Consider the following 24,676-nt stretch of genomic DNA (forward strand, 5'->3'; position numbering starts at 1 on the left):
CTCTGATAATCGTATCTCCTCTTCCCAACTTGTCTACTTTCGTGCGCAATCCGAGCGTCAATTAGAGAGAACTTACTGTATGTCGTATTCCTGTTTGCCAGGTCGAGTGCGAAATTTCAGATTGGTTAGAGTGCGAGCAGGTGGTAAGGGTGTCCCTATTCTATGGCATTTCGACGCGGTTCGATGCGATGTGAACAGAGCAACGAACCGAAAATACAATAGAGACACCCTTTAGCTGGTCGAGTGTCACCGAGCGACTCCGACTCCATCGCACGAGGTGAAGTTGCGAGGATCGTCCCCTACCATACTACCCGCTTCTACTCTACCAATCTGGAATCTCGGAGCCAAACCTTGACAACCTAGGTCCTATTCCACCTTATCCACGGGATACAGCGAATTTTGTGTCGCAGACAATAGTCCGGCAAGCAAAGGTAATATTATCCTGACCCACCGTTTAGAAACAGTATCTCACACTTTTTATAGGATTCGTTCGTTCATGAAGCGTTTCAACAAACTCGATGAACGCCAGGGTGCATTGAAAGAGCACCTCAATGAACTGGTGTCTTCATGCATTCAATGATTTGCAATCATCATCGCGGATTTTTATGCAAGATAAAACTGTCTGCATTATTTATAAGATACAGAAGCTACATAGACTTTATATTTCTTCCTTTAACCCTTTGCGCTCGACTGGTGACTCTGAGGCGCCGCTAAAATTTGTTATATCACGTTCTAAGATCATTTCCACATTAACAATTGTTAAAAGTGTAACCGTTGCGTAAGTCGCAAGACTGAATTTCGCATGCACAAAATGCACTTTGTCGTGCAAAATGGAAATACTATAAGTCAGAAAAATTATTTTACATTTACAGTTGAAATAGCTTCGAGTGCAAAGGGTTAATTATTTTATTAAGTTGACACAATAGTATTTCTGTATTCCTTAAATGTTCTCGCTGTTTTGTATTTGATCTATTCGTTATCGTCGTAAGTGCATAAAATCCGCAGTCTAGTAATCAGATATAAAATGAAAAAAAGAAAAACGTAATTTGCTAGATCTCGTAGACAAGGTGGAAACGGACATATATTTATGCTAAAACAAAGAGGAATTGTTTTGCATAATAAATGTAAAAATTGCAGTGATTCCTAAGCGATTTGCTATGTTACTTTCGACCGCAGTCTTCGCTATTGCAATTCAATCGGGCCCGTTAAAATCGACGCTGCACGAACAAACTTAATCAAACTTTCGTCTTCGACTTGCCAACCGGCGAATCTCTACTGGCTAGCTTTCGTCATTTCGTGTCCATTTCCGTGCAGTTGCGAAAGGCATCCGACGTGCAATTAGATTGATCCTCTTTAAACGAGCTAGGACTGCCGACCCAAAGAATCCACGGGACGGGTAGCGAATACGCGAATCGGCCGACCAACTACAAATCCGGTTCGTGGGAACAGGACCAAAAATTCCACCGATGACGGTCGGGACCGAAGCAATTTAACTTTCGCGTGCGTTGGTGCCCGAAAGCGAGCCTCGGCTGACGTTGCCCGAACCTTTTGATAGGAACGTCTGTACCTACGGCCGGGCCGGGCCGGGCCGGACGGGAAAAAAGATGCTTTCATCGTGGTTTTATCACCGACTGACTGCTAACGGAATACATTACTTCCTGAACCAGTGCCCGGTTGCCGGCACAGAAATTCACCAGGCGTCACGGAGATACAGCCCGTCCAAATAATTCGTTCACGATGAAATATCGATACACAATAAATTCTCCCTAATTGACGCTCAGCCTGGAAACGAAAATGAATAATTTGGGAAGAGGAGATGTAATTGTTCGAGCTTCGCGGCATATTTGTACAGTTGCCCATTGTCGACAACAGTGAAAACCAGTCGCAAAGCTCGAATAATCGTATCTCATCTTTCTAAATTTTCTGTTTTTGTTTCTAAGCTGAACTGGAATATGGAATATTATAATATATATATGGAATATTATAATATATATATATGGAATATTATAATATATATATGGAATATTATAATATATATAATATGGTTAATAGGTCGGAATAAACCATACAACACAGAATAAACCATAGGTCAGAATAAAAACCGATAGAAAACGCATTTTTTACATTTCCTCACGTTGGCTCACAGATAGAAAAAGTTAAAGAACAAGAATTCTGAATTTCTTGTCGTCATTCCAAGTAATAACAAAATCAAAAAAAAGATACTTTAGTCGTCGTCTTCTATTATTTAAAAGAATTTCAAGTCATTCATCCCAGTTTTAAGAAAATTATTGTGTATTGAAAGGTGCCTGAATAGATTTGTTCGGTATTATGTATTCACTGTTTGGCTAAACAATGGGAAATCAGTATTTTCTCGAAAAGTAATTTCGTATTTCAGATATATATATAAATAATAAATAAACCACCAAATTAAAGAATAATTCCACGTAATCCGGAGATGAAGTTCATTCTAGCAATACGATACAGAAATGAAAACCAATAAAGCTGTGGCACGAAGCACTCCAAAAAGAGCGCAGTACTCAAATTTCATTACGTGAATGCTGAAATTCGATTCTACTCGACGACGTGCACTAAACTCGTGTAATCTGTTTAATCGTTTCGAGCTGAAAAAATCGATTTCACTCATTGACTTCTGTTTCATGTATATTCCGTTGATTGGCAAATGACAATCACGCAGTTTAACCCTTAAATGCATATTGTTGCCAATTGTCTGCATTTCAGTTCCACTTAATTTTATTCAAAAACCTGAGTATGCGCGTTTCCGAACACACGTTGATAACAATAGACGATAGACCGTGTGTGAAATAAAAGACTTGACATTACTTTTGGCGAGTAAGTTGTATGTTTTTTGACATTTGAATGCGGTGGGTGATAGCTTCCATGTTGCAAAGGATTTTCACGGACCGAGTGCATCGAATGCAAGGTTGCTTCGTGTCGCAACAAAAATCGCAATTGCTTTGCCGCATTTCATTTATAAATAATGTGAAAATTCCTATACTAATAGATAATATAAATACGTGACCATTTGTTTACGTCTACAATAATTTTAGTAATAAACGCATATCGTTGCCAAAAGTCTACATACAACTTTTTTTCAAAATAAATACCCAATATTATTACCTAGATTCTTTTATGTATTTTTTACGTAACCTACGACTACATTCCTATAAAAAACGATTTTTTAAAATTCAAAACAAAAAATCATGCATTTAAGGGTTAATACCCAATCACAAATCTTTGATCCGTGTTAGCGCGAAACAAAAATCTGTTTGTAATAACGAAAATGGTGTTCAGTACGATTTGAACACCTTTTTAAGAAATATATTGAATAAAACAATTTTAAATTACTGATGGAAAGAACCGATACGTTACACGTAAAATATCGAATATTTACGAGCTCTGAAATCATAATAATTCCAATAATTTGGTAAAAACTGATAAGATTAAATTAATTGAATGTTTTATCGGGGCAAATCGTAACGTTTGAAAATGAACTGAAATATGTTGCATCGGTTTTGCGTTTCATAAGCGTCCGATAAATGCGTTCGCTGCCAAAACATAATACTTATTTATAAAATGTTTTATTCTTAAACGATACATCGTAAAAACACCGGGAAAAATCACCGATATGAATATATAACTCGTTTACTTCGGCATATGGAATCTTCACTGATATGAATGAACAAACAGACAGAATTTAATTCGAATGAATGACCAACGAGTGGGCCAACAATCGCTGTACCTTATGGCGTAGATACAGCAGTCACTTGCGTTCGATTTATGTCTCCATTCCGTACGTGGTTATTTAAATTTCTCATGTAATGAGGAGCATAATGTGCCGTATCTTGTCCGTCCCCCTCGTCGCGCGCGCGGCACGCGCGCGTTCGTTTAAAGTATCGGTGAAAACGAGTCAACGATTTATGGAGGCTGACGGTCGCGCTTTAACATCTTTATTTCACTGGCATTCCCGGCGAAATTTATTGGCGGCCCATTCATTTTTCCGTGTCTCCCGCAGCGACAAAATGCCCTCGTTAATCGAGAGGCTTACGTCAATTACGCTAATGAGTGCCGCGAACGAGCACCGCGGACGGGCAAGAATATTACCCGCTAAAATAACGCTCGCACGATTTAGGATACAACGTATCGTTTCGATGACTTTCAGGCACTCGGCCGCGCTTCTCATCGATTACTTCACTTTTTTAGTGTTTCCGAAAATACTTCTAGCCAGCGACTGTTTCAATCGATATGAAACAAATTCTTGGATAACAATTATCATCTTGTTGCCGATGTCTTTAACACGTTCCGTGCCACGTGTACCATCGATGGTACACGCTTGCATGTTTACTTAGTGAACTGAACAAATTGTTTACAAGAAATCTAGAACCGAAGAATCAATTTCCACCGCAAGAATGGGCGTTGATAAGTTTTTGTTGCGTTGTTATGTGTACGAGAATTAATAATTGCACGTAATACATGAAGTTTTAGTAAAATATCAAAGCGTGAAGATTCGAGTAAAAAAAGCTCGGCACGGAACGTGTTAAGTTAATCGTAACAGTTGTGTGTTGCGAATAAACGAAATTATAATGAAATTATAGTTTGTAAATCGGCAATCAATTGTTATTGAAATTGTTATTAAACAAATGCAAGGTTCTCTTCTTCTTCAAATCAAGTTAAGGTAATTAATTAAGGTAATGAACACTTTATGTAATAGCAGTTTCATAATAACGATATTTTAATATCAAAACACGACAGTTAAAAATTTCATTTAAAAAGTGATAGAATCCGACAGCAATTTCATTCAGACTCGAGACAAAGTATTTCGTCTCTTATTAATTAAGACAGATACGACTGACTGGTTTCTGATTTTTCTCGTACAGCTGTTGAAATAATAAAAATATTTCCATGAAAAATTTTGTCGTAGACTTCTTTATTCGAGCGAATATTATTATTGAAATCGTGCGAAGTTCGATTAAATCTAATCAATAAATATATATCATTATTATATTGTTATTATGTATCTATATAATGTATAAATATATATTAGAGTTACATTTAGAGTTCAGTAGGTTTAGCGTTGGAAAAGAATGATCGAGTTTCTTTTATATACAGCTCAGTCATCGGAGAGCCTATTAACAGACTTCCGGTAAATAAAGTGTTATGTCGGCGTGCGAATCATTTTAGTCTCGTTTAATGTCATAATTATTGTGATTACGTGAGCGGCTGATGGAAACAACGGCGAAACGACGAACGCGGTGAAAATATTGAATATCGCGATTCAAAAATGACTGGAAAGTGGACTTAAAAAGACTGAAAAAGTTCTTCGCGTATCAATTTCTTAGAAGAAGAAAAAACAATTTATATTTACTGCGTATCTACATTTGCACGGATATTTAAATATCGACGACGAAAAATGAGAAATCGAATTCCGTTTCGCACGAACGGAACAACGTTCGTACTTAACGCATTGTTACCAGAAATCCCCATCACGAGTCAGACTCATCAAAGAACGGCAAGGGATTAACACGTTCCGTGCCGAGCTTTTTTTACTCGAATCTTCACACTTTGATATTTGACTAAAACTTGATGTATTACGTGCAATTATTCATTCTCGTACACATAACAACGTAACAAAAACTTATCAACGCCCATTCTTGCGGTGGAAATTGATTCTTCGGTTCTAAATTTCTTGTAAACAATTTGTTCAGTTCACTAAGTAAACATGCAAGCGTGTACCATCGATGGTACACGTGGCACGGAACGTGTTAATAATCATGGTCTACTACCGTTACGGTCTATGCGTATGCAACTTACCACTCTTTGGACTATCTGTGGGGCCGGAGCGCTGCCGCAAACCTGAAACAAGGAATTCACTGTTTCATTTCAAAGAATCATAAAACGGAGAAAAAAATGATTATCTCCGCCGGACAAGGTACAGAGACGCAATCAAAACTTTCGAATTTTGTACAGCGGAGTTTTGTAGCTCCTCGAAGGCCATCCGACTTTCCCGGATCCTCCCGCCCACCACCCTTCCCTCGATCCCGGTTTCGCCGCCGCGCCTAATGCAACGGAGGAATTAATTTCCCGAAATGCTGAAAAATTTTCCGGAAAACTTGGCGAGCACTCGGAGAACTGTACTCGATCGATCCTCGCGCAAGCTGATACGAAACCTTACCGTTTTAACGAATCTCAGTTTTTTTTAAATAATTAGTACGAGCCCGTAAAAAAGAGGATCGTTCTTGTCGACGATTTAACTGAAGTGGATCCCCCCCACCCCCATCGAATAGAGGGAGAGTTAGAGCGGAAAATAGGTCGATGAGAAAGTCTTTAAATATGCCCCAAGTCTGCTACTAATTGGATTTGCGACAATGCTGCGAAACAGTTTCTCATTTCGGTACGACTAGCTTTCATTAAACGCTAAAAAACAGTACGTACGAGTTCAAACAATGAATTTAAGAGACGAATCAGTCTTTTCAATTTTTATCACTTCGGAAGGACCGATGTTCGTTTTAATTAAAGGACAAGCAGAAACCAAGACTTCGGAAATATAAATAGAAGAGATTCAACGAAGTAAAGTAATCCGTGCGTCGCGAGATAGGAGAGGAAGCAAAGGATAGAGGAAATGAATAAAGAATGAAGAACCAAGCCCGGGCAACGAACAGGAAGAGCAGATGAAAAGGGGAAATTAAAGCAACTTACGAGAGAAATCAGGCAAATGGTATACTGCAATTATACTGTATTATATAGCTTGAGTATAATATAGCACTCGAAAATATTGTAGAACAGCAATTCTTGGATAATCAATAAATTCAAAGATACAGGTTATTTATTAGGCCCTAATCAAAGGATTCGCACAAAGTTATCAACGTGTGTATCGGAAACGCGCATACTCAGGTTTTCGAATAAAATTAAGTGAAACTGGAACGTAAACAATTGGCGACAATACGCATTTAAGGGTGAAACATTAGACGCCGAAAAAACCGAGAATATTCACGTGTTTAACACGTTCCGTGCCGAGCTTTTTTTACTCGAATCTTCACACTTTGGTATTTTACTAAAACTTGATGTATTACGTGCAATTATTAATTCTCGTACACATAACAACGTAACAAAAACTTATCAACGCCCATTCTTGCGGTGGAAATTGATTCTTCGGTTCTAAATTTCTTGTAAACAATTTGTTCAGTTCACTAAGTAAACATGCAAGCGTGTACCATCGATGGTACACGTGGCACGGAACGTGTTAAACAACGTCAGACAACTGACTACGCAAGCCAGGCGCAAAATTGTTGTACTGTAAACGCGATTGTTCTCGCGTAGGCGTAGCCCATAGTCAATTTGTTAGTTTCGACCTGGGTCTCCCCTACCAGTTCGAACATTCGAGCGTTCGATACGGCGCGAAGTTCGACCATTGAATTTTTTGCAGTTGCAGCAGAAGTGCACAGTGTACTATACGTAACTGCAGCGTCGCGCTGGAAAGCCAGCCGCCCTATATAGGTACATAGAGATCGTTGCAACGAATTTGCCAATTACACCGGCGATACCGGGGACCTTCAGACGGCACGTCTCGCGCAATAACCGAGTCGACGATCAAGCAAAATCCGCGCGGCGGACTCAGCAGAAAGGAATCGTAAAAAATCGCGTTTCCACCGGGTAGGTAGGTCGGGCGGCGAGCCGTTCCAGCTGACTTTTCTCACTCGAATCCACGGTGTTTCTCGTTCGTCGAACATAAACGGTAAAGTTAACGTACTTACAGCCCTATCGGCCGGAGAGATCCCCATCGTGTGCGCCGGTTTTATATCTTCGCCATCCCCGGCGAGCCCGCATCCCAGCGCCCAGAGCTCCCGCGCGGCCCAGCCTCCTCGCGCGCCGCTCGTCGCCGGCCGTATAAGCGGCCCGTAACTTTCGCATTCAAACTTTATCTACGGTACTTTTTGAGCACAACGTCAACTTTACACCCCCGCATACCAGCCCGCCGTGCTCGCTGAATTACAAATCGGACGCGGCGCGGCGTGCACGGGGATAAAAGCTGCGCGAGGGGGGACCGATCGGGGGGACCGCCGGCAACCAAACTGAAACGGAAGAAAGCGAAAAGAAAGCGGGAGAGGAAAAGTGGGAAGAAAGGAGGAAGGAAGCGAAGAAGAAGAAAAAGAAAAGAAGGGACCGCCGCGGCGGGGAGGATAGGAACGAGGGTATATCAATCTCGTTTCTTGGCTCCGCGATGCCAGGACGCATCGAGTTCGAAAACTTTCGCTTCGCCGTTCGTCCGGTTCACTGGGTTTTTCGAAGTGGTATAGAAAGCAAATCCTGATTCGGGGGTGCACGCGTTTTCACCGCTCGTCTGTGCTATCCGCGCGGCGATGCGGATGTGGCGGTGCATCGAAAAATCAGGGAAACAGCTTTCCGTGCGCCAGTTTGTTTAGCGAGATGACCCGGTGACGGACACGGGCGATCGACCATTGCGAGGAAAGTTTTGAACGCTTCGAGTGCCGCAATTCGCAGAATTGTTAAAGTATTGCTGTGCAATAACATATATTCGATGTAATAACTTTCGTTAACCCTTAAATGCATATTGTTGCCAACTGTCTGCATTTCAGTTCCACTGAATTTTATTCGAAAACCCGAGTATGCGCGTTTCCGAACACACGTTGATAACAATAGACGATAGACCGTGTGTGAAATAAAAGACTTGACATTGCTTTTGGCGAGTAAGTTGTATGTTTTTTGACATTCGAATGCGGTGGGTGATAGCTTCCAGGTTGCAAAGGATTTTCACGGACCGAGTGCATCGAATGCAAGGTTGCTTCGTGTCGCAACAAGAATCGCAATTGCTTTGCTGCATTTCGTTTATAAATAATGTGAAAATTCCTATACTAATAGATAATATAAATACGTGACCATTCGTTTACGTCTACAATAATTTTAGTAATAAACGCATATCGTTGCCAAAAGTCTGCGTACAACTTTTTTTCAAAATAAATACTCAATATTATTACCTAGATTTTTTTATTTATTTTTCACGTAACCTATGACTACATTCCTATAAAGAACGATTTTTTAAAGTTCAAAACAAAAAATCATGCATTCAAGGGTTGATTATATATTTAAGCTATTTCGAAGGATAAAAGAAGCAGTCCGACCATTTGCAACAATTATTTTTTCTCCACCCGTTAAAAATGAAAAAACTAGCAAGAAATGCAATGAGAAGGCGCGTAAATGTAAAGTATTTTATATTTCCCTGTTATTTGTAGGTCAAAATTGAGTGATCATAAAAGTCCCTTTAAAATCTGCTGGGAAAGCCGTTCTCGACGAGTTCCATCGATCTTTAAGAGAGGCATTTCTTCGGTGTGTAGATATTTAATGCCTGCCGTCGCAGTCACTTTTCGTGGTTGACCATCTATAGATAAAATTGGACGCTCGTGTTAGGAAGTTTCTCCGACGAGTTTTCCCGGAGTGATACAGAAAGCAGATCCCGATTCCGGGTTCCGTTCGCATTTTCAGTAGTACTCGTCCACGCCCTCTCCGCTTTGCGCGGCGAGCCTCGAAAAACCGGGAAAAACAGCCTTCCGCCCGGCAGTTTGTTTAACGAAGCGGCTCGATGACGTGGATATTCCTTTTTGCGCGCCCGGATAGGAGAAACTTTACCCGCTCTTAATTCTGTTTACAGTAGCAACGAGTGCTCGTCAGAAGTTTCGCGAGCGGGGATAGATTAACGAGCGCGGTCATAAATTCTGAAATCCCGGCGAGCAGCCGGGATAAGCGTTGCTTAGGCCGTTATCCCGATTGCAAAATAGATCGACGCTCCGGGAAAATTGCCTTCCGGGCATTAGTCATCGCCGCGGAACCGCTTCGGCCTTGCTACTTACGCGAAATCACTCAATGCACTCTTCATAGTCTCGCAATTGCCTTTTGATCGATGCGCAAGGACCCAGCCCTCTATTGGGCTGAGACTAAGTAATTGCCGATTTGTTCGAAGAAATAAAAAATTTCTTTTCACTTGGAACGAGGTTTAATCTGTAATGTATTTTCCATTTTGTTCGGTGACCTTTCGCCATCTCTCTGACAACTTGAAAATTCGACGACTAAAATATCTTCTTTTTAATTTTGCTACTATGCTTGGAATGACGACAAAAAATTAAGGATTCTTGTTCTTTAACTTTTTTATCTGTGAGCCAACGTGAGAAAGTGTAAAGAATGCGTTTTGTATCGGTTTTTATTCTGACCTATGGTTTATTCTGTGTTGTATGGTTTATTCCGGCCTATTAATCAAATTGGTTAACATCATCGATGTCCAAATTTGTCGTATTCTATTGGGTTGGCAACTAAGTAATTGCCGATTTGTTCGAAGAAATAAAAAATTTCTTTTCACTTGGAACGAGGTTTAATCTGTAATGTATTTTCCATTTTGTTCGATGACCTTTCGCCATCTCTCTGACAACTTGAAAGTTCCACGCTCGTAGAAAGTCTGATCCTTTTCGGCCAAAAACTGAGTTAAGTGGGATTTTACAGCGTCATCGTCATTAAAAGTTTTACCACGAAGGGAGTTGTCCAGGGATCGAAATAAGTGGTAATCCGATGGCGCGAGATCAGAGCTATATGGTGGGTGTAACATCAATTCCCAAGCAATATCCATCAATTTTTGCCGAGTGGACAAAGACGTGTGCGGCCTAGCATTGTCCTGCTGGAAAATGACACCTTTACGATCGACCAATTCTGGTCGCTTTTCCTTGACCGCTGCATTCAATTTGTCCAGTTGCTAACATTCACGGATAATAAAAAATAACATAATAATAATAATAATAATAATTTTATAATATAACATTTACGGATATCATAACAATGGGAGCGAGAGACATCTGTAACTGAAATCGGCAATTACTTAGTTGCCAACCCAATATTTTCTCCTGTTGATTCTTGCAATTTTTTTATTCGTGAGCCTTGCAGACGATATCTGCGCGCTGTACCGATTCTGACAAATGTTTCAAAATTCTTTACACACAAGTCGGATTATTAGGTGGAATTAGAGACCATGGTTTTGAACGTGCTTTGCACATTGACCGCGTGCCCAGTATTCCAGTGCACGTGTACCAAAATTCGTGTATTTCAAAACATGTGTAAATACACGTGTAGCGAGTGCATGTACATGTGCACGTACATGGTTGGTACATAATGTAGAAAGTCTTCAACACTTGGGTATTTGATATGTTATCCTAACACATCGATTCATTTTCTGTATTCGAGAAATGTTTTTGGATAAGTTTAAATAATTATCTATAATTATATTATAGTAATACGTATGTATTACTCGTCACTGTATTTTTAATTTGTTAACATTGCGAGTTAAAAGCGATTAATTTATTTGTATTATATTTTACGCGCACGTCAGTTCTTTTACATAATAAATATTCAGATTCAGATTGATAAATATTCAAACTGCCTCACTGATTCGGTTGACAGTTTTTTTGGTGCAGAAACATTAAACCCTGTGCATAACATGTTTTTCGATTATGTCTGCTGAACAAAAACGTGGAGTAAATCTCGAAATTTTTCACCGAATGAACACAAAAATACCAAATGCAGAAATTTGCTGAAATAGCAGTTAGCGTTAATAAATCGGTAATTGCTTGCGCACAAGAAGAGAAAGAATTGTGGCAGACAGGATTACTGTTGTGATTGACGAAAAAACGATTGACCAGTATTCCATATTTAGTACTCCATATTATTTACCAGTAATGCATATTTTTCGAAATATTTCACTATTTTGCTTTATATCCACGTTCTAGGTTTTATTTTAGAAAATAACTATCTCTCATAATCGGACATTTAGTTCAGTGATTAACGTTTCGAAACTTAACAGTAACAGTGCTTATATTTTCACAGTTAATTAAGCTGGGTTATTATTAGATCGCTGATTTTTGTGCAAAATAAAAATTGCCTGCATCAATCACGAGAAACAGAAGATAAATAGAAAGTGTTTTTTTCTTTAATAATTGAAAATTATACATTGACATTTTTCAATTTTTGCAATGTTTCTGTTATTTTTCATTGCGACTATTCAATTTTGCTGTAAATGCACAACACCCGTAGAGAGTTTAGTTATTATTCACTCATGTTTCTGACAGCGCGGCGCAAAAGCGGTGACGTGGCGTTCAGCGTATTGGTCACGCTGAACGGTTCTAATATGGGTCAGGACTGACCCGGGTTGGTCGATCGCTGGTTAGATAGTTAACTAATTAACTTCCTGCTGTAATTATACGTTGCAACCACAATTAATATTTTCGCTTCCGATATTACATGGACATTGTGGATCAATTTCTGCCGTCCTCGTGTACAACAATTAAGGAAAAAATAAACGCTCGCGTAAAAGTGTATGAAAAGCATAACTCGGATTAAAGTTGGTCTTTTACTTTTCAAAATTTATGTTTTAAACTGTGATTATACAGATTGTAAAGAATGTATTTCCACGTTCATTTCGATGTAACCTCATAAAAAGGACATTTTTTCTTTGTGATAATTTGTCAAAGGCTCGAAGCCATTTTAACCGTAAATCGAAATTTAATTTTTCCGATTTATGGTATTTCATACATCTATGGTATTTCCATTTTACGCGACAAAGTGTATTTTGTGCATATGAAATTGAGTCTCGTCGCTCGTACAACGGTTAGACTTTGAACAATCATTTTATATCTACGCTTTGATAATATAAATATTATCTTGGAACGTGATGTAACAATTTTTCAGCGGTGCCTTGGAGTCACCATTCGAGTGCAAAGGGATACCCCTGTATAGTGAGATTTATAATCATAAAATCTGGAGGGAAAGATTTTCAAAGCTGAACTCGGTCTGGTTCGAAGCGTCGAGCGGTATAGATAGATCTGACGAGTGAGAAAATCGGAAAAGCGATTCGTCTCTTGGTAAATAAATTGTTTGGTAAAAGTTTTTTTGGTAAATATCATCTTGTGAGTCAGTAATAACAATTAGAAATTTTCAACCTATGTAATTATTCATATTTTTTATTAGAACAATGGCAAAACGTTCAAACACAAATGAGTCTCGTGACACAAGTAGTAGCGAAGATGAGCTCCGGATAGACGTTTATACAGATATGTTAGAAAGACTAACTGTAGAAGGTTTTCTTCTACAGTCAGTCTATCGTTTCGATAGCAGTGATAACGATATCGTCCAAGCAACAAGGCGACGAGAGAAAGAGTTCGCATAGACAGCGATTGCAACAACAAAACAAAATTATAAAACAAACGATAACAAAATTATAAAAAATAAAATATTGATCTTTTCGCAAATTTCTCGATTTCAGCCAAATTCATATAAGTCCAATATCATTATATTGGATTATTTTCTCTCTTTTGAATACTCAGAAGTTTTCCCTTCTAGCATATAAGTTACAAAAACGAATCGACGCCGAGAGTCTCGCCAGAGTACCATTAGATAAACAATGATTTCATATGTATATAGAACAGAGTGCTCTTTGTCTTTAGGTGACGTTTTTGGTTTCGTCTTTGTGAATAGTCTTCAGTCTCCTGGAGCAATCAGGAGAGTAAAGACGGTCCTTCCTCGTACATCGAATTAATAAACTAAAAGGGATAAGTTTAATTCACTGCGTTTTACTTTTATTTATCTACCCATTTCCAATACATTATAATATGTTAGTTAGTTCCAAAAGCATACTAAATAATACGAGGGTCTGTAAATGCCCGTTTCTGCCGAAAAGTGGCGCCGAGTAGCTGGTAGCCAACGTCCAGAATGGTTCGGAGTGCAAAGGGTTAATACTGTAGAATCGCACCGAGGGAACTAATCGTCCGCGCACGGTTTATCAAGGGCGCGTATCTCGGGAACGCCATAAAGCGATTGTTATAATAAAACAATGTCTTTCGGACGGGACTTCTTAACGGCGGTCGGTCGATCGGCGATAAAAAGCATAAGTTCCGGGCCCATAAAAGTCGCCGGGTACGACACGATTCGGTAACGGAACTGCTAGGAAAAACGGACGAACCCTCCGCCATCGAGGACACACATGACGACAGTCGATGGGTTGCCACTTCTATGGGTAAGTGCAGCTCGCTGGCAGGTTCTTAGATCGGAACGACAATATGTATCGCGCGTGTGTGTTGGTGGGCTGCAAGTTCGACGGGGAGGAGAGAGCCGGGAAGCGAGAAAGATAAGAGGAACGTGGGTAGACTCACTACTCCACGGCTGCCGATAAGAGATCACACCTAACTTAACCTCGTCTCCGTCGTAGGACGAACGACCGGGTGGAACCCTCGTCGGCGATAGGGAATGGGGTGAACTGGTTTCTTGACTGCTGATACCTGAGACCGAGCTTCCTTTTTCTTCTTTTTTAAACAATAGCTCTTCGGGGGGAAACGATTGATGGACCAAAAGAGACCGAGAGTTTGATCCGAATTGGTTCTTCAACGTCTGTTTGGGAATACTGTGTTCGGGCGGGGCTAAGTTATTCGTCTTAAGTAAGACAATTTGACTTTGGACAATTTGTGTAATCTGATGTATTTTAATTTTATTAGGAATTTTAATGAAATTATTAGTTTTAGTAATAAATTCATTGGGGTTGAGTGGGGTTGTTGGTGTTGTTAAGTGATTTATTAAATTTGTGGTTGTAATTAACTATAGTTTTAGATTTTTGACTGATTTAAATTGAGTTTTATAGTAATGATTTTATCATGGGGAAAGAAATCATAAATGAATAAAAAAAATTGTGAAAATTTGAAATCTTATGTATTTTAATTTTATTATAAATTTTAATTAAATTACTAGTTTTAGTAATAAATTAATTGGGGTTGAGTGGGGTTGTTGGTAATTATAAAATGGATTATCAGAGATAAGAATTCAAGTGATTTATTAAATTTTTGTTATTACTTCTTAATAAAGCTCTATTAAGAAGTTATAACAAAAATTTAATAAATCACTTAATTTCTTATCTCTGATAATCCATTTTATAATATATATATATTCAGATATATATATATATAGTATATATATGAATATACTATATAGTATATATATGAATATACTATATAGTATACTATAGTATACTATATAGTATATATATTCAGATATATATATATAGTATATATAGTATATTCATATATATACTATATATAGTATATATATTCAGATTATATTCAGATTATATATAATATTCAGAATATACATAAAGAAGTGATATACAATTAGAGAAAGAAAATGCATAGTACTCCGGATAAAAAATTATCTAGAGACCACGATGGTTCCTCCGCGCCTTCGAACAATATTGTCTTTTCATAAAATCTCCTTTCCCTATGTATCTCGAATTTAGAGTAGATAAAAATATGGATTGCTTTTCGCTTGATCTAATATCGAAGAAAATAACGTCAGAAGCGTACGTGGATTTGTGCGTGGCTCGATCGGAAATACGATTGTATTCAATTTCACGTGAACAAAAGGTTTCAGAGACGCGAATCGATACGGTGATGGGCAGCCGAACGATTTCGAGATGATCGAATCCGTGATGCCGATTCGTAGTCGGGAAGGGGTAGAAAATGGGCGGGGGGGCGGGAGGGTTGGGGGAAAAACTAAACGACCTAATTCGCCATCGAAATGGAACAATAGACGGCCCGGTTCAAACGGTCTCACTATTTAGGTATATTTCGGTGTAATTTCGGGTTAATCCGTTTCACGACAAATTTGCTTAACAGTCCGCTGTGTTCCGCGATCGGCCGCGAATTCGCATCGTCCGAGGGGTGGGTCCAATTCCAATCGAATGTAATTTACCGAGTGAACGAATTCCGCTCGCTAACGCAGTCCTGACTGAATCGCGAAAACTCTCGCCGGAGAACCGAACGTTTTTATTGTAATATATTTAAATCGCGCAAAAAGTACAAGTCCGTTTCGAAAACGTTGTTACTCGCGGGTAGTCGAAGCGCCGGTAGGGGCCGCGAGGGGTTCCGAGGGCGGAGCGGAGGGAATAACTGAATTGGGAGAGGAAGCGAAAAAAAAAATAAAACGATTGTGCTGCAAGCTGTTGGCACAGGCCCCACGCAAGCTGCATCGCGCATATATAGATTATCTAAATGGATCGTTCCTATGCGCGTTGTTCCACCCCCTTCGCGCCCCGTCCCGCCCCCTTCTTCTTGCTTCCGCGTTACTCCGTGCTTTTAATGACGACGTTACGAGTGGCTTTTAGAATTTTATGCTTTCAGAACGGCTCGGTATGGAAAATTTATTTACCGTATTATTTGATAATTGATACGAGTGGCGCTGTAGCGCCACTACTTTAATCATTTCGGAAAAACCGATAACACGAAATGCGAATAATATACGGGTCCCGGTGCTTTGAATGTTTTTTCATCCGAGAACAATAGGTTCTACGAGGACTAACGGAACTGCAAGGATATATGTAGTTAATTGGAAGAGGTTCTATGTTTGTTGGAAGAACGTTGCTCTCGGTCTGACGAATTTATTGAAAAGCTACGAAAATCTGGCAGAAATTGTTAAACAAACAGTTCCGTTACGACCAACGCGAATATCGTTTGCCATTGACCAGTTACTACTGGACAAACCGTATCGCGAATTTTAATTAACAGAGCAATTATGGTGTCATTGGAACATTCGATGAAGGTTTTATTGAAATATCTCGGTCGGAACGTTTGTTTCATTAAATATTTTATTCGAAAGTTATCTATTATTCTTAGTCTTTAGAGTTTCTAGGGGAAACATTCGGCCGAACAAGATTACGCTTGCGCAAAGTTATGATCGTTGTGCTGGGAATTCGAGTTGCCACGCATTATCAGACAAGAAAAAACGGGTTAAATAGTACTGTGTTGAAACCACGGTGTAAAAGTGGTGGCTGGATCGACGACGATTGCTCCACCACAAAATTTCTGCGACGCTAAAAGTTTACTTCTATGGGTTCCCGCGGGTAGTGCTAGTGAAACATCGGTGTTCTCCGATGTATTGCATTTTTTCATTATATTTGTATGAGTGTGGTGCTACTACTATAGTGTTACTGTAGTGAATACCGTACACGCGTGCACATAATAGAAACTCTAGTTTCACTAGAGCACCTAGCGGACATTATCAGAAGTAAACCTTTAAGATCACAGGAATAGGGACGAAGTCGGGTAATTGTTACTTTGTTCCTTACTCGCAACAATCACACACAAGCGGTTCTTGGTAAATTAAATAATAGAAACTCTCATTAATAGCACGAAAGTTTCACTAGAGCACCTAGCGGACATTATCAGAAGTAAACCTTTAAGATCACAGGAACAGAGACGAAGTCGGGTAATTGTTACTTTGTTCCTTACTCGCAACAATCAAGCGGTTCTTGGTAAATTAAATAATAGAAACTCTCATTAATAGCACGAAAGTTTCACTAGAGCACCTAGCGGACATTATCAGAAGTAAACCTTTAAGATCACAGGAACAGAGACGAAGTCGGGTAATTGTTACTTTGTTCCTTACTCGCAACAATCAAGCGGTTCTTGGTAAATTAAATAATAGAAACTCTCATTAATAGCACGAAAGTTTCACTAGAGCACCTAGCGGACAATATCAGAAGTAAACCTTTGAGATCATAGGAACAGAGACGAAGTCGGGTAATTGTTACTTTGTTCCCTACTCGCAACAATCACAAGCGGTTCTTGGTAAATTAAATAATAGAAACTCTCATTACTAGTACGAAAGTTTCACTAGAGCACCTAGCGGACAATATCAGAAGTAAACCTTTAAGATCACAGGAACAGAGACGAAGTCGGGTAATTGTTACTTTGTTCCTTACTCGCAACAATCAAGCGGTTCTTGGTAAATTAAATAATAGAAACTCTCATTAATAGCACGAAAGTTTCACTAGAGCACCTAGCGGACAATATCAGAACTAAACCTTTAAGATCACAGGAATAGGGACGAAGTCGGGTAACTGTTACTTTGTTCCTTACTCGCAACAATCAAGCGGTTCTTGGTAAATTAATAGCAAGCTAGTTTGAGGTGTGCTTATGTTTTGAGAATCTTTCGGTAAAACTGGTAATTTAATTACAACAAAGTATTCCGCGTGTTACAAATGATTTCAGAGACTGCGATATGTTTGAAACTCCAATGTACAGTAAATTCTCTCTAATTGGCGCTCAGCTTGGAAACAAAAATGGGAACAATTTGGGAAGAGGAGGCACGATTATTCAAGCCTTGCGGCTCGCTTTTATAGTTGTTGACAATCGGTAACTATAAAAATCTCCTCTTCCTAAATTGTGCATTTTCGTTTCCAAGCTGAGCGTCAGTTAGGGAGAATTTATTTTTATTCTTATACTCTGAATATATGAAGCGCCTGAATAAAAAGATTTCTTACGTTGATATTGATTAATATATGTTGATAGCGATAGTAAAATATAGCAGTGGCGGTGACAAGAGAATACAGCTAGTTCGACGAAATATTTCCGTCTATGGCGCATGATGCGCGCATGATGTACAGTTATTAGACCGTTCGACCATGTTCGAGAGTTAAGTTGCGAACAAATAAAAATGTTAAAAGGTTCGTAAAACCGGATATGCATAAATTGCCCAGTTTTATGCTCCACGATTTGTCGTCGAACAACGCGTAATCAGAAAACCAACAGCAAATGGCATTAATACTTTATTCGAGTGGCGTAGTGTTGGTTCAACTCTCAGAATATAAACGGCGCATAAACTCTCAGAATTATGTACCTCGCAGCAACGAAATTTCTGCACTTGAACGACTTCTACTACAGCCTCGTGTGCAGCACATGCTGACCCGTTTTCGCTTGCATAAAATCAATCTCATTTCGGTAATTATTCACGTTAGCGATTCCTCGCTGAGTTCGATGAGTTGGAAATATGTTATTAGGGTCTCTGATCTAAGCAACTTTCGTTTATGCATGTGAGATATTCCTCTGACCTGATTTGCAAGATATTTTTAAATTCACAACCAAGCATCCGGCATTGTACGCTTCGATAAGTTACATTCGAGTTACATCAATAACTTTTTTCGCGTTAAGATTTTTTTCATAAATCATTCTGAAAGAACTTTCTCACGCTGTGTGCTCGGTTCCTGACAAGATCGTAACGATGCACGCCATTATTCATAGGAAAGATACTACCCCATGGGTCTGGTGTATATTTACAATACTTTTACGTAATAGCAGACATTTTCCCAATTTCTACGAATAACAATTCAGAACAATGCTCAATATATTCTACTCTTTTGAAGAATATTTATCTCACGTCAGAACTAACTTCAGCGCAAAAGCAACTTAAAAAATATTGTCTCGTACGTTCAAGCTGCTCAAAATGGGAGACGATTTTGTATCGGCCGCAACCTGTCCGATATTTTCGTTGCAAACACAAACCTCGAACGTGAATGTCGTCTAAACAAGAAAATCCTGAAAAAAATGAGAGCGGAGAACGAGGGCGAAAGGAAACCCTTATTCGTCAAGAGAATCTCAAACAACTAGAGGGAACCTTCGAGGGACCTGCACGGATCTTCTAAACGATTCAGAAGAGAGCTTAAAGGATTTCGCCTAGGATCACCAGGAAGAACTCAAAGTGAACCTTTAAAATCCCATCTACGATCCTTTGGAAGGACCTGGATGGTGTCCTTACGTTTCCTCGACCTAGAGCTTTCCCCGCAAGGTTGCGTCTCCCCTAAACAATCGTTATGATTCTCCTATGAGACAACTTTTCAAATATTAGCAGCAGATCTTTCCTTTTGAATACGGAAGAAGTATCGTAAAATTTCTCTCGCTTCTAACACGATGTAAAAAGAACTGGAAGACCATTTTAATTATCGCGACTAAAATTATTTTAGCGTCGTTTCAAGATTTAAAGTTACAGTGTAAGGCAAAGTACCGATTGTGGAACGCTTTTCAGGGGCTATTCCGCCTTTGTTTCAGTGCATTCATTTCTCTACATTGTTCACAAAGGGAATATATCGTGAGGAGTCCAAAATGCATAATTATTAGGTGTACCGGAAAGTTCTGTCCGATAGTGTCACTTCAAGTTTCAATCCGTATGCACATGTTGATTCGAGACATATATGACTATCTCTCTTTATCATTGCATTTACACGCATGTACTCTCCTAAATAAACTGAAACAAAGATGTCTCGTGTCATTATTAAGCGAGACGCGATCGCGAAAACATGGCTACCGATGATAATGCCAGACCACATGCTGCTTTGGCGACTCGTCGGAAAATCTCAGAGCTAGGCTGGGAAATTCTGTCGCATCCGCCATACTCCCCGGACCTAGCACCCTCCGATTATCGCTTGTTTCTCTCTTTGCAAAACTTTTTACAGGAAAAAAAATTCAAAACTGAAGCTGACGTCAACCAAGCGCTAGTTGAGTTGTTCGCCTCTAAAAATAAATCATTTTTTAAAAATGGCAAAGTATATTCTATATATATAATATATTCTAATATCAATGTATATTCTAATATTCAAAGTATATTCTACTATTCAAATTCTATATTCTAATATCAAAGTATATTCTAATATTCAAATTCTATATTCTAATATTCAAAGTATATTCTAATATTCAAATTCTATATTCTAATATTCAAAGTATATTCTAATATATTCAAATTCTATATTCTAATATTCAAATTCTATATTCTAATATTCAAAGTATATTCTAATATTCAAATTCTATATTCTAATATTCAAACTCTATATTCTAATATTCAAAGTATATTCTAATATTCAAATTCTATATTCTAATATTCAAACTCTATATTCTAATATTCAAAGTATATTCTAATATTCAAATTCTATATTCTAATATTCAAAGTATATTCTAATATTCAAATTCTAGATTCTAATATTCAAAAACTCTATATTCTAATATTCAAAGTAGATTCTAATATTCAAAGTATATTCTAATATATATATATGAAAGTATATTCTACGATAAATATTATTAAATGTATGAAAATTCTGTTATATTTCAATTCAAAAACGGACAGAACTTTCCGGTAGACCTAACACTTCTGGGATCGTCGAAGGATCTCCTAAAACTGTTTCTCAAGATCCTGTTCGGAATGCCAGAACGAAATCTCGAGACAAACATATAGTATGTCTAAAGTCAATCAAGGATTTCTCAGAGATATATTTCAAGGTTTCCTCCAGAACCAATGGGATATTTGGCAGAAGAATCCGTGGAAGAGCGTGGAAGTGACCAACCATATCCGGTGGATATTCTGGCATCCAAATCTAGACCAGTTCAGGTAATTTACGGTTCCTTGTCTAAGAGTCTCCAGAATTTATAGAGGATCCAGAAATCCTGAAGAGATTCTGGAAGGATAATACGAGACTTTTGTCTGCGTTACTCTACTTGACTTTTATGGTACTGACGCGACGATATCGTTGTTCAAAAATGGAAGGATTGAGAATTGTTCTATTCCGACGTACCTTAAAATCATTTTTCTCTCTGAAAATAATGACTTGTAAACCTGTAGATATAAAATGATCTGCTCAAATTTATGTAATCGTTGTAATATAAATAGTTGCCTCGTATTTGCCATTTTGTTTTCGCTTATACAGTGAAATCTCGATTATTAGAACCTCTATTAATGGAGCGATCGGTTATCGGAATGCTAATTAACCGAAAATTCCATTGTCAGAATTTCGATTATCATAATGTCCGATCATTGGGGGACGACACTTCGTGTTTAAATGTTTAAAAACCATATAAATTTCTTCCAACTATTAAAAAAAAATTATTACGACATTTATCATTATCTTGTCTTTGTTCTATCTAAAATATTCTATCTAAAACGATATTTATCATTCTCGTCTTTGTTCTATCTAAAATTGTGTCACTATAGTTTGTAATGAATTATTAGGAAATAAACGATATTAAAAAGGACTTTAAATAGTTTGTAAATTTCGTCCACAATAATTTCAATTGTGCTAAAAATATTTCTCTTGATTTCATTGTAACTGAAAAATGTGATATTGTTCGATATTTATTTAATATTGGCATTACTCTATTAATCTGTTCAATTACAAATGAAATAGTGTCCACATTTATATGAATATATGAAATAAAAAGTGAAACAATTTACACTCCTATATATAATGTATATATTATTATATTATATATAGGAGTGTAAATTGTTTCACTTTTTATTTCATATATTCATATAAATATATATATATAACACACAATTATCGATTATTAGTAGCGTTCAGAACGTTGCACTCCTAAATCGGCCTTTTTCCCCGCTGTGACCAGATCGTTACAACCTTGCGTTCAGCCGAGGACTGCAAAACATCGGTCTATTAATAATAACAATTTCGCAGTGCACGTCGACCGCGTAAAAACCGCGCGTATCCGCGGCCCGCCAATCCATCAGCAGTTCGTTTTTCCTCGACAAACCGCTCGAAACAACAACAACCGGGCGAAATCATCGCCGGTTTAAACGTCGCCGAGCTTGTTCCCGGTTCGTCATTCGACGGCCGCGGGGCCGCGGGGCCGCGGGGCAAGTGTTTTTTAACGCATCGCCTCGATAATAGCACCGAGAAAGCAGCCGTGTTTTTACGTAGTCGTATAGAAAAGTAACGAGCGCACTCGACAGTGTGTTCAGCAATTTCGCGTACGTTCCGCACGACCCGGCAGTCGCATACGCTCGTTCGCGTGCATTGCCGTGGCGCCGTTCCGCTTCACGCCGCTCCACTCTTCTTCCCGCCGCATCCCTTTCGCACCCCCTTCGCCGGCCCGCCGTTCCGCGCTGAAACGAGATGATGGGAGGCGTGGGCGATGCGAAGCAGGACGTGGCCGGTGTATCGGTGGAAATACGAAAATTCATTCGAAATTCCCGTGACGCGTCGCAGCGTGCGGGATGTTTCGGAGCGTGACGATGCACCGGGCAAATCGACTTGGCCGAAGGCGACGCGATAGCCGAGAGAGGAGAGAAGAGAGAGAAAGAGCAAAAGCTCTCATCGTCGCGCGCCGCGGTTAACTGCCGCACGAAATAGAACCGAATGAGCAGCGTGCGGTGAATCAAGAAAACGACCGACCTCCACCCGCGCCGTGCCGCGAAAAAGCTCGAGAGGAGAGGGAGAGAGAGAAGAAGCGCGCGAGAAAGCGAGAAGAGAGGGAGAAGGAGCGCGCGAGAGCGAGAGCGCGAGAAAGCTCGAGAGGAGAGGGAGAGAGAGAAGAAGCGCGCGAGAGCGAGAGCGCGAGAAAGCGAGAAGAGAGAGGGAAGGAGCGCGCGAGTGCGAGAAGAGAGAGGGAAGGAGCGCGCGAGTGCGAGAGCGCGAAAAAGCTCGAGAGGAGAGAGAAGGAGCGCGCGCGAGAGAGAGAGAGCGTGAGAAAGCGAGAGGAGAGAGAGAGAGGGAGAGAGAGAGAGAGGGAGAGAGAGGGAAGCAACACGCGAAGATGCGACGCGGCCAACGAACGAGCAGCCGTTCAAGCTAACCGTGCGGACGCGATACGAGCGTTTCGCCGGGAAACTCCTTATCGCCCGGTGCTTTCCCTCGCCCACGCTCCATCGGGGCTCGCGACGGTAATCTCATCATAGACGGAAAATACACGGTTTGTAAATTGACCGAGCTTCGCTGCTCTCTGATCGATCTGCGTGGGATCCTGTGCACTTATGTTTATGCAGTCGCCACGAAATAACGTTTGCGTCCTCCGTTGTTGGGTCGCCGCACTTCACTCTTGTTTTCATGCTAATGGAGGATATTCACGTTATGACGACGCCGTTTCCATCATTGGCGAAACCCGGCACGAACCGTTCCACGCCGATTCTGTGTTTCAATGCGACGCAATTTATTTGGATTGTTTGTTGGGCCACTGGTTTCTGATTCTGTTGGGCGTGTTATGCGATGAATCGACGAACGGAAAACAGATATGATGGAAGCTTGCAGATTTTGCAATATTTTTTCGATGAAACGCAGTGTACATTTCAGTATTGCTGAAGTTAAGGCGAGGTAGTGGTGGAGCATGAATGGTGCTGAATCATCGTTCTACTTGTACTTTGTATCATTAACCCTTAAATGCATGATCTTGAATTTTAAAAAATCGTTTTTTATGGGAATGTAGTCATAGGTTACGTAGAAAATAAATAAGAAAATCTAGGTAATAATATTGAGTATTTATTTTGAAAAAAAAGTTGTACGTAGACTTTTGGCAACGATATGCGTTTATTACTAAAATTATTGTAGACGTAAACGAATGGTCACGTATTTATATTATCTATTAGTATAGGAATTTTCACGTTATTTATAAATGAAATGCGGCAAAGCGATTGCGATTTTTGTTGCGACACGAAGCAACCTTGCATTCGATGCACTCGGTCCGTGAAAATCCTTTGCAACCTGGAAGTTATCACCCACCGCATTCAAATGTAAAAAAACATATAACTTACTCGCCAAAAGTGATGTCAAGTCTTTTATTTCGCACATGGTCTATCGTCTATTGTTATCAACGTGTGTTCGGAAACGCGCATACTCAGGTTTTTGAATAAAATTCAGTGGAACTGGAATGTAGACAATTGGCAACAATATGCATTTAAGGGTTAACCTGCATTTTCGGAATTTTTGATATTTTTCAAGAATCAAGTATTTCAAAGATCACAAATATTCTCGGGTATCTCGACATAATCAAAAATCCCAAATGTTTGGGAACCCGGCCCG

The 24,676-nt window shown here is 39.3% G+C and overlaps 1 protein-coding gene across 1 annotated transcript in view; it reads right to left on the reverse strand.

Annotated features, from left to right (window-relative positions):
• The window catches only part of LOC117228494 (teiresias), a gene marked incomplete at its 3' end in the record, with an annotated part of 602,901 nt that overhangs the window by 388,430 nt on the left and 189,795 nt on the right, over positions 1-24,676 (reverse strand). Inside the window, exon 3 of the mRNA XM_076527291.1 lies at positions 5,830-5,871. Coding sequence (XP_076383406.1) covers positions 5,830-5,871 — 42 coding nt within the window. The remainder of the gene's footprint in view (positions 1-5,829; positions 5,872-24,676) is intronic.

This window comes from Megalopta genalis, chromosome 18 (assembly GCF_051020955.1).
Source record: "Megalopta genalis isolate 19385.01 chromosome 18, iyMegGena1_principal, whole genome shotgun sequence".
Lineage (NCBI taxonomy): Eukaryota > Metazoa > Arthropoda > Insecta > Hymenoptera > Halictidae > Megalopta > Megalopta genalis.